The 12,361-nt window shown below is 32.5% G+C and overlaps 1 protein-coding gene across 34 annotated transcripts in view; it reads left to right on the top strand.

The window, feature by feature from the left end:
• Positions 1-12,361, top strand: part of satb1b (SATB homeobox 1b) — a 209,358-nt gene that overhangs the window by 132,260 nt on the left and 64,737 nt on the right. For all 34 annotated transcript variants that reach the window (NM_001423200.1, XM_073925260.1, XM_073925250.1 and 31 more), the window contains one exon: positions 6,186-6,637. In NM_001423200.1, coding sequence (NP_001410129.1) covers positions 6,186-6,637 — 452 coding nt within the window. The remainder of the gene's footprint in view (positions 1-6,185; positions 6,638-12,361) is intronic.

The following is a 12,361-nucleotide window of genomic DNA, read 5'->3' as shown; positions in this document are numbered from 1 at the left end:
ATTCACAGACACACTCATACACTACGGACAATTTTAGCTTACCCAATTCACCTGTACTGCATGTCTTTGGACTGTGGGGGAAACCGGAGCACCCGGAGGAAACCCACGCGAACGCAGGAAGATTATGCAAACTCCGCACAGAAACGCCAACTGAGCCGAGGATCGAACCAGTGACCTTCTTGCTGTGAGGCGACAGCACTACCTACTGCGCCACTGAATAAATAAATATAAATAAAAATCTGTCAATATTAACTAAATATAACTAAATATGAATAAAATCAGTCCATATAATTTAAATACAACTAAATAAATAAAAATCAGTCCATAAAATCTAAATATAAATAAATATAAATAAAAATCAGTTCATAATAACTAAATATAAATACATATAAATAAAATCAGTCCATATAATCTAAATATAACTAAAAAAAAAATCTGTCCACATAATTTAAATATAACTAAATAAAAAAAATCTGTCCACATAATTTAAATATAACTAAATAAAAAAAAAATCAGTCCATAAAATCTAAATATAAATAAATATAAATAAAAATCAGTTCATATTAACTAAATATAAATAAATATAAATAGAATCAGTCCATATAATCTAAATATAACTAAGTAAAAATAAAAATCTGTCCATATAATTTAATATAACTAAATAAAAAAAAAATCAGTCCATAAAATCTAAATATAAATAAATATAAATAAAAATCAGTTCATATTAACTAAATATAAATAAATATAAATAGAATCAGTCCATATAATCTAAATATAACTAAGTAAAAATAAAAATCTGTCCATATAATTTAATATAACTAAATAAAAAAAAATGAGTCCATAAAATCTAAATCTAAATAAATATAAATAAAAATGTAGTTCATATTAACTAAATATAAATAAATATAAATAAAATCAGTCCATCTAATCTAAATATAAATAAAAATCACTCCTTAATAACTAAATATAACTAAATATAAATGTAGAAAATATAATGTACGCATGCATAAAAATCAGTACACAATAAAGTCTCATTTAAAACAAATTAAGCGATTCACATACTGACAATGAAAAGAGATTAATGCATGGAGATCTCATATAGACCACAAGCATGCACAACTGCATCCGCTTTATGGGTTAAACTCCCAGGGAACACTCCTAAAGTAAAAGTGCATGTCTTGAATGCATGCGGTCAGTGTTGCGGAGTGTGGCCAGACGTCTCCAGCGCAGCAGCTCTCATTCAGACGCATTCGGGCTGGAGATCGCGCCGTGGGCTTTTTTACCTCCCTCCCCTCAGCCCCACATTCTCTGTCCCATTGTGCTCTTAATCCCAGCCTGCTTTGTGGCGAATTCCACAGGAGGGACTCTGGTTCTCTGTCTGTGCGGCTGCAAACAGGGCCTGCATGCGAACGCTTTTCTTCCAACCTTTTTCAATTTGCATGGAAAAGCGCGTGCCCCCCAGCAGTTTTCAACAGCAAAAAGACAACTGAGAGGCACAGCGTAACATCAGAGCACAGGAATGAGGGGGGATTACGGGAGAGCTTTGATTATTACCCAATTTTTTGTTGTTTGTTTTTTTTCTTTGCTTCTCACTTTCGGCTGATATTGAAAAGAACAGCCGCGGCTTTGTGCTCGCTGTCAGTTAAGACACATGTTTGCGTCCTTGTGCTTATTGTGCGTATCTCTGGAGAGTTTCCATGCGCTTAATCTGGTTTTTATCTTCCTGTTGAAATATTTATATTTTGATGATTTGCCATGATGCTTTTTTTATTTGTGCGCTCCATAAAATCCGGTAGATTGTGCGTTAGTAGGTGACGGGCATTGTTTCTTGTTTTATATCTTTTTTTAAACGAATCTTTTTTGTAAGTTTACCGGTTGTTCAAGACTAAATGACACTTTCTTTTTGTCGTTGTTCATGAATTTACATTTATGTTGAAAAATAATTTAAAAAACACACTAAACGTACACACAAAATTCTGTTTACTGCTTCTTCAAATTACTTATTTAAAATGAGCTGAATAATCACAATTCTTGAGGATTTTTAAGAGATAACTTTATTGTTTTTTTTTTGTTCAATCCACCTAATTATAACTTAATTGATTTGAGTTGGAACAACATGATGGAATTGTGTAGAACCTAGCATTTTTTTACAGTGTAGTGCATACTTAAAGGGATAGTTCACTTAAAACCCAAATTTCTGTCTTGTTTATTTAACCTTTATTTTTTTACAAACCTGTTTGATCTTCTATTTTCTGTTGAACACAAAAACGAATTATTTTGAAGAATGCCAGAAACCTGTAACCATCGACTTACATAGTAGAAAAAACAAATTCTATTGAAATCACTGCTTACAAATTTCTAACGTTCTACAAAATATCTTCTAATAAAAATAATTTTAAAAAACGACAGATACCTGTAACCATTGACCTTTATAGTATTTATTTCTTTAACTATGGAAGACAATGGTTACAGATTTACAACATTCTTCAAAATATCTTCTAATATTAATTATTTTGAAAAATCTCAGAAACCTATAACCACTCAATTTCAAAGTATGTTTTTCATACTATGAAAGTCAATGGTTACATGTTTCAAACATTCTTTAAAATATCTTCCAATATAAATTGAAGAACATCAGAAACCTGTAACCATTGACCTAAATAGTAAAAAAAAAAAAAAAAGAAAAAAAAAATATATATATATATATAAATATATATATATATATATATATATATATATATATATATATATATATATATATATATATATACTATAGAAGTCAGTGATTACTAATTTCCAACATTGTTCAAAATACCTTCTAATATAAATTATTTTACAGAACGTCAGATACCTGTAACCACTAACCTTCATAGTATTTGTTTCTCCTTCTATGGAAAACAATGGTTACAAATTTCCAACATTCTTCAGAATATCTTCTAATATAAATTATTTTGATGGATGTCAAAAACCTGTAACCATTGACTTCCATAGTATTTGTTTCTTCTACTATGAAAGTCAATAGTTACAGATTTCCAACATTCTTCAGAATATCTTCTAATATTAATTATTTTAAAGAATGTCAGAAACCTATAACCGCTCACTTCCAAAGTATGTTTTTCCTACTATGAAAGTTAATGGTTACAGATTTCCAACATTCTTCAAAACATCTTCTAATATACATTATTTTGATGGATGTCAGAAACCTGTAACCATTAAGTTCCATAGGATTTGTTTTTCCTTCTATGGAAGTCAATGGTTACAGGTTTCTGCCATTCATCAAATGGCAGAATAAAAGATAGTATGATGTTAGAATCCTGTAACCATTGACTTCCATAGTATTTGTTTCTCCTACTATGGAAGACAATGGATACAAATTTCAAACATTCTTCTAAATATCTTCTAATATAAATTATTTTGAAGAATGTCAGAAACCTGTAACCACTGACTTCCATAATATGTTTTTCCTTTTATGGAAGTCAGGGGTTACAGGTCTCCAACATTCTTCAAAATATCTTCTTTTGTGTTCAACAGCAAAAAGGACACTCAAAGTTACAGAACCACTCGAGAGTGAGTAAATGATGAGCAAATGTCGATTAAACATCATTTACAAGCTGTAAACAGTATGAAATAGGTTGATTACTCCTCAGTCTGCTGAAAGCCATTTTAAAAGGCCGTGCTCTGGGCAACACGCTCCGGTTATATTTAGACTTTCCCAAAATTTCATATTAGCCAGCTTGTGTACCTTGTTTTAGAATTAAGAACATAAAGGACGATTCAAGTATACGTCTCTCCGGCTCTGTGTGCATGCAAAGACATCCAGCTCGCTGCTTCAGCACTGCGCGCCCACACAGCCTTGTTGTTATTGCTCACATGATTTGGCCATGGACATTATAAACTAATTCCTGGTGCTGCCAATTTATGCAGATACAGGTCACACACTGTGCCCCATTATATTAGAGAGGTTGTACTGGGTTACTGTTGTAATGGCAGGCTAAAAAAGGCCTCGATTAGCATCATTTAGCTCCAAACTTTTGCTTTTTGACTTCAGGTCATGTTTTGCTTGTTAATGAAGTGTGTTGCGTCTTACATAGATTAACTTTTTGGTCAACATAGAGAAAGGATAGGGCAATTTATTTTCTTTGCAAATGTTAGCATGATCGGTTGTCCAGTTCAGTTTTTATAAGAATAATTATATATATATTTTTCACTGTATTGCCTAATATTAATTTAATATTTTTTTCTTCTGGAAAATATTTCTTCTGAAATATTTTTTGTATTATTTTGGCTTGTATCAAAGCAGTTTTTAGTTCAATTTTTAAAAACCAATTTAAGGTCAATATTATTCCAAAAAAAAAAAAAAAAAGATTTTTTTAAATTGCTGCAAATTTGTTTAAAATAAAAAACCAGAAAAATTCAAATACCATACCAAGGCTGTAACATACAAAAATGTGGAAAAAGTTAAGCGCTATGAATACTTTCCGGATGCACTGTATATATATATATATATATATATATATATATATATATATATATATATATATATATATATATATATATATATATATATATATATATATATATATATATAATTTTTTATTTTATACACAATTGTCTAATTAAATATTTGTTCTTAAAAAATACAGATTTTCTACATTAATACATAATGCAGTGTAATTTGTTTGTTTTTGAAAATAATAAATTGAATACTCCTTTTATAAGGTATTTATGGAAACATTGTTAGTTTGTGAATATATATTTGTTTTAAAATACCTTTTCTCACATTAGACCTAATAAACCGGCTGCTTTCTGTTTTGTGGTTATTATAATGATTCAATCAACACCACATTGATGAGAAAAAGAGAAAAGCACTCGCCGTGTTCTCTATTAATGACTGTTTACATCAATAATTACCTGAAACAATGTTAACTAAATAGAGAAACGCCTGCTCTACATGCCACTAATTGAATTTGTTCATGTTTATAGTGATATTAAAGTTTTAAATAAATGAGTGTGTTCAGAACATTAGATGTATTTTTACAGTGAAGGTAGATTCTAGAACGAGGACATTTTAAAATTTGTCAACAAAAGCTTGCTAATTAAAAAAAAATGGAATAGTTTTTTTTGCATTTGATGCATTTATAAGGACACTAAGATTTTTCCATTTATTATTGTCAAACAAATTTTTAGAAGTATATTTGTTGGATTGTTTCCTTCATGCACTCCTAGAAATAAAGGTACAAAATCTGTTACTGGGGCGATAGCTTTTCAAAAGGTAAATTTTGGTTCCTACAAGGTCCCTAAAGGTATAGTACCTGACAAAAGTCTCGTCGTGGATCTCAGTTGTAAGAGCAACAAATAATAGTCTAGTTGATCATTTAGAAAAGTGGTAGAAGGAAAATTTTTGATGATAAATTATCTGTTGAACTGCATCCCAATCACCACAAATACTGCAGAATACCTACTGGAACCCGCATGGAGCCAAAATTCTCAGTGAAATCAGTCAAGTTTGGTGAAGGAAAAATTATGGTTTGGGGTACAGTATGGGCGTGTCCTTCTCATACTTCAGCCCCCACATCAAAGTTCTTGAAAGCAAAGAAGGTCGAGGTACTCCAGTATTGGCCAACCCAGTCACCAGACATGAACATTATTGAGCATGTTTGTTGTAAGATAGAGCATGATGCGCCATGACTTTAAACTCTATACTGTACATTATTTCTGTTACTTGACAAGACTTTTGTCTAAGCTGTCTACTGTCCTAATGAAATCATTCAAAATCAAGGCATGATCATCTTTTATTTTAGTAAAATAAGCTTAATCTAGAGGTCTTTGCCTTTTACATAAGCCACTTCTGATACCAAACGATCAACTAGAAGTCATGTTATTATTCGTTGCTCCTAAAACTTGGATAGGCGACAAGCCATTTGTCAGGTAGTGTGCATATTAATACCTAAATAGTACAAATGTGAACCTCACATTGCCCTACAAGGTACACAAGTGAACCTTAACTGTACAAAAGTGTGCCCTAAAGACACTAATGTCCGCCTGTATGGTTCAAAAGTGTACCTTAATACTAGTATTACAATAAAAAGGCAATATAGAATCTGATTCTGTAATTGTGATGGTCATTTAAACCCATCTGAACTCTTTTGATTGACGTTCTCCATCATCTTTGTGTCCCTCTGTAGCTGAGATGGACGGTCTGTCAGATCTTTCTCCACCGGGAACCAATCACCTCAGCTTCAGCCAGCAGCCCATCCCGGGCAGCACTGCGGAGCAGGCCCCGTCCCCCCTGCCCGTATCCCACACCAGTCAAGCCCCTGGCCGAGCGCAGCTGCCCGGCCTGCACCCGGGCCTGGTGTCCACCCCCATCAGCCCTCAACTGGTGAACCAGCAGATTGTCATGGCCCAGATCCTCAACCAGCAGTACGCAGTCAACCGTCTCCTGGCTCAGCAGTCTCTGAGCCAGCAGTACCTGAACCACCCGCCGGTCAACCGTGCGCTCAACAAACCGCTGGAGGCGCAGGTGTCCTCCAACGCAGAGGTGTCCGCCGACATCTACCAGTGGGTGAGAGACGAGCTGAAGAGGGCAGGAATCTCACAGGCCGTGTTCGCACGCGTGGCCTTCAACAGGACACAGGTACACTGTTAGAGATGTAGAACCATGTTTCCCAAGCCTGTTCCTGAAGACACACCAACAGTACACATATTTAACCTCTTACTAATTAAACACGACTAAATCAACTCATCAGGACACAATAAGAGACTCTAAAGCCTGAAGTTAATGGGGTAATACATCCAAAATATGTACTGTTGGTGTGCCTCCAGGAACATGATTGGGAAGCACTGATGTAGTAGAAATATTGATAGCATATCTGACTTTTATTCAGTGTTCTTCAGCAGAATGCACTTAAAGTTGAAGTCAAAATTATTAGCTGTGCTGTGAAGTTTGTATTCCTTTTCAAAATACTTCCCATGTGGTGTTTACCAGAGAGGACATTTTGACAGTATTTCCTTTAATATTTTTTTCTTTTGGAGAAAGTCATATTAGTATTCAAGAGTTCCCACTTAGATATGCTTAGCATTTAAAGCAGGTTTGGCATGCTGTCCCAGGGAGAGAACCCTGAGCTCGGAGATATTTGAGCCCAGGGCTCCCGCCCGGTCAATAAGCATATCAGGAGATGCGAGATCAGGTAGTTCTCGAGAGCCCCCCCCCCTTTAGAAATGGGAGGAAAAGGAGGAGATGGGGTGGAAGGGGGGATTCTTCTAACACGATGATAGAGCGAGAGAGTAGATAGAGGGAGAAAATGATCCATTTATTGTAAACTAGGATCACTTTGATTGGATTATTACTAATTACAGATGAGCGGCCAGTCGTGCTTAATCATATCACGTGCTCCTCTTGAAATTAGTTTATGAAACTTCACTTAGTTTAGCTGTAATAAAAGCATTTAAAAAATCTGTAATAGTAATAATAATTAAAATAATAATAATAGTAATAACAATAATAATTTTATTATTATTATTATTATTATTATTATTATTATTATCATTAATAAAGTCAACTTTATTACCCCCCTGATTGGCTTCAAATCAAACCACCCTGCAGGCACAGGATGTCAACTTGACATCATATTGACGTTGTACCCCAACATACCCCAACGTCGTGGGGACTTTGAGTTTTGATTGGAAATGAAAATCAGGTTGACATCAGAACCTGACGTCAGGCCGACATTAATGTCTAATGTCCAACCTAAAATCAACCCGAGATCAATCAAATATCAACGTCTAATCATGTTACACCTTGAAGTTGTGTGGACATCTTCTCTATGACATCTATCAGATGTTGGGTTTTGGTCACTTTCCAACTCAACCTAAAATCAACCAAATATTTCAACGTAATTTGATGTCGTTATTGGATGTCAAAGTAACGTTGTCCTTACATGCTGACTAGACATTGAATTTTGGTCACCAGTCGTCACAACCTCAATCTAACCTAATGCTAATGTCCTATGATGTTGTGTGTCTGCTGGGCACTGTTATCCAATGACTTGACTAGTTATCCTAAATTGTCCAGTTCACATAATTCATCTTTTTTTGTTATTAATTGTTATTAATTGTTATTTTGTTTTTTTATTGTACTTTAAGCTGAATACTAGTATTTTGCAAAATGACTAGTAAAATATTATGTACTGTCGTCAAAGTTATTAAAACTATTACTGTATGCTTAAAAAAAAAAAGTGTTCAAAAATCTTAAGCAGCACTTGGGAAATATTTTAAAAGATTGCAATTTCTTAGGAGGGTTAATATTTTGACTTAAACTTTATATTTTTAGAAATAATTAAAAATAAGGATTTTGAAAAACCAATACAAAACACATTGTTAACCGTATCCCTGTGTTTCCTGTGGATGACCTCTGACCTACTTTCTACGCAATACAAATTACTGCATTGTGAATTTTAGAATATTGAGTTTGATGCATCAAATTTCTCCTTTATGTTGAAAACTTGAAACCATATTTGTACAAACTGGATATCTGCTGTCTAAAATTTCAGAACAACAACAACAAAATCTCTAGTTTGGACATAAACGTCTATAAATATCTGCCTTAAAAATGTGTTGTCTTAAATGTCCAATATTCAAAGAACAAAATCTAATTAAAAAATTGGTAACACTTTACAATAAGATTCATTAGTTAATGCATTTACTAACATAAACTGATAATGAACAACACATGTACAGCATTTATTAATCATAATTGAACATTTACTAACGCATTATTAACATCCAAGTCCATGCTTGTTAACATTAGTTAATGCACCATGAGTTAACATGAACTAACAATGAACAACTGTATTTTCATGAACTAACATTAACTAGCATGAGCTAATACAGTAGTAAATGTATTGTTCATTGTTTGTTCATGTTAGTAAATGCATTAATTAGCATTAACTAATGAGCCTTATTGTAAAGTGTGACCCAAAAATTTAATTCCAAAATAATTGTCATGTTATTAGCTTCTTACATTCATCCAATCCTTTTATCCAAAGCAACTTACGCACAGGATGAGGCCAATTAAAGTAATCAAAAGCAAGAAAATAAGAAAATAATTTGAAGTGTATGTACATAACCAACATTTTAAAGTGCATCAAGTGCACCACTATTACCACTTCAAAACTATTTAACGTAACTATTCTTGTCTTAGAACAATTTTGATAAATGTTTTTGATCCATTCACTCTTTAATTAGACTATAGAGGAATCAGTCTTAAAGGTATAGTTCAACCAAAAAGAATAATCACATCATAATTTACTCACTCCTGACATGTCCTAAGTATTTATGCATTTCTTCAACACATTTCTGCAGAATAAGAGTAAGTTTAAAAATTCTTGTCTCTTCCCAGATTAGTAATGGCAGTGAATGGTACCCGAGTATTTGAAGGTTCAAAAAGTGCATTTATCCATTATAAAAATGATGTATATGACCTCAATAGAATAATAAAAGCATTATGAAATAATGTAATTTTCTTTTTTTAATGATATATAATATATGCATGTCTGAATGTTTATGTTTGAACATTTGGCAGATATCGGAAGACATTTAAAAATAGTTTCTAGAAATAAAATAGGAATATTTGTCTTAAAAAACTACTTCACTTCAGAAGACATTTATTAAAGTTAGGTAGGTGTAAATCCCCAAAATTGATTGCTGGCTAGCAGGTTAACACACTTCAGATGTTTGGATTACTTTTATGAAGGATGTACGTGCTTTTTGAAGCGTCAAAATCTCAGGCATCATCCACCACCATTATAAAGCTAAGAAAAACCAGGATATTTTAACATAACTTTAATATTTTGTATCATGTATTACTTTTTTATTATTTATATTATGTATATATTGTTTTTCTAAAAAAATAAAATAAAAATCAAGGGCATATACACATAGGATGGCTTCAGAGTGAATAGATTGTGGGATACTTTTCATTTTTAATTTACTGTACAAGTAAAAGCAGCAAAAATTAATAAATACATAAAATACACTTATATATATATATATATATATATATATATATATATATATATATATATATATATATATATATATATATATATATATATATATATATATATATATATATATATACACTTTATATACTTAAGCAACAAACTCAGTACTGTAAGGTCGCTTTGTTCTCTCTTCTGTTACCCTCTTTGGCCGCTCTTTAAATACTATATCTTAAAAACGTATATACTATACTATACTATACTATACTATACTATACTATACTATACTATACTATACTATATCTATAAATACATCCCAATCAATGCAAAGAAAGAGGTGTTAGCAATGTTTTTGCCGCTGAACTTCTAATCAGCTCACCTCATATGTGGGCCATTCGACCATGCAGCCCTCATGACATTTTCCTATAAGGTGCTGTCATTTACCATTGCTCAGCAAAATCCAGTCATTGTGTTAGAAATCTGCACAATCTAAAGATTCATGTGAGGGCAATAAAAGTGAATTCACCACACTGACCAACAAAAAACTGCTTGCTTGATAAAATACTGCTGACATTTGACATAACACGACTGCACCTTCACCCTAGTTTGACATTGTTTGCACTATCAAAACCACAGGCTTTTATTTGCACTGAAAAGCACAGGGAGCTCTCAAAACTTCTTTACTGGCAACAGGTTTATAAATAGGTGGCTTAAGTGCACACTGCCCTCCTAAATGCACTTTATAAACACCCCAAATTCACAAGAGCGGTAAACCAAGATGTTAAAAATGCCCAATCACGAGCTGCATTTGTTTAAATGAATACAATGCTGCACTTTGCTCCAAAACACAGGACATATACATTTAACCTATGCGATGCTATTTCATGCAATCTATAATGTATTGCATTGCAATCCAGATCCATTTAGGATGTTGTCTATGTATGACATAAGCTATTAGAACAAAGTGTGTTGTTTTGGTAGAGAAGGCTGTCAAATGATTTTGTTGACGATTATTAATGCTGAATCATATCTGCCGCTCCGCCCAGCCTCATACATCAGCTGTGACATGTTCGTGTGAATCCTGCCACTACACGCTCTGTACATCATTAAAAATCACCATGGCTTGCTAATATAGTGTCAACGGTATGCTCCGGTTAAGATGGTTTATCAGCTTTTGTTTTGGGATCAACACTAGGAGGGTAATGGTGCACGAAATCAGGCCAAAGTGTAAGAGAGTAACTTTAGGAGCGAAACTGCATCTCACCGTTCAATGAAACACTGTATAACACTGGCTTACATCTTTAGATTCACACACACACACACACACACACACACACACATGGTTTTGTTTGTTTATATTTAGGCATTTATGCAGTTTTTGATTTGCAACGTAAAAGTAAATGTTATATAATTGGAGTTGATGCTTATAGAATATTTATTACACATATCAGTGTCACATGATCATAAAAATATGGATATTTGTGCTATAAAAACTCATCAGTTCACTTCAGAAGGCATTCATTAACCCACTAAAGTTGTTTGGATTACTTTAATGAAGGATTGATGCACTTTTTGAAGTGTCAAAATCTCGGGCACCATTCACTGCCATTTATAAAGCAAAGAGGAACCAGCATATTATTAATATGACTGTGTATTTATAAAAACAAACACAAAAACAAGGGCATATACTCGTAAGATGGGTTCAGTGTGCATCTTTAGCACCTCTTTATCATTTTACTACAAATATCAGTGTCACGTGATCATAAAAATGTGGATATTTGGGCTATAAAAACTCATTCATTTACTTCAGAAGGAATTCATTAAGCCACTGAAGTTGTTTGGATTACTTTTATAAAGGATTGATGCAATGTTTGGAGTGTCAAATTCTCGGGCACCATTCACTGCCATTGTAAAGCTAGAAGAACCTGGATAATATTAATATGACTGTGTTTTTTTTATGAAAACAAACCCCAAAACAAGGGCATGTTGAAATGGTTTCAGATTGACAGCATTTTTGATGAATAGGAAAAACATTATTATTAATTAAATATTTTATAATAATACTGTTTTTTTGTGTCACAGACAGGTATATACATCCATCTTTTTGGATGCATCTCATGTTTTTATTATTGCATTTTTAGATTTTTGATCATTCTGATGTGTTTCTAAATTAATATTTTCTATGTTGAATCCTTATATATATATATATATATATATATATATATATTTATATATATATATATATATATATATATATATATATATATATATATATATATATATATATATATATATATATATTAGCATGTTCTTATTCTTTATATTGTTGTAGCACTTTGGGTTTTAAAAAAGTGTATTAT

This window comes from Danio rerio, chromosome 16 (assembly GCF_049306965.1).
Source record: "Danio rerio strain Tuebingen ecotype United States chromosome 16, GRCz12tu, whole genome shotgun sequence".
Lineage (NCBI taxonomy): Eukaryota > Metazoa > Chordata > Actinopteri > Cypriniformes > Danionidae > Danio > Danio rerio.
The sequence above is the reverse complement of the archived record's forward strand: the minus strand, read 5'-3'. Positions and strand labels throughout refer to the sequence as shown.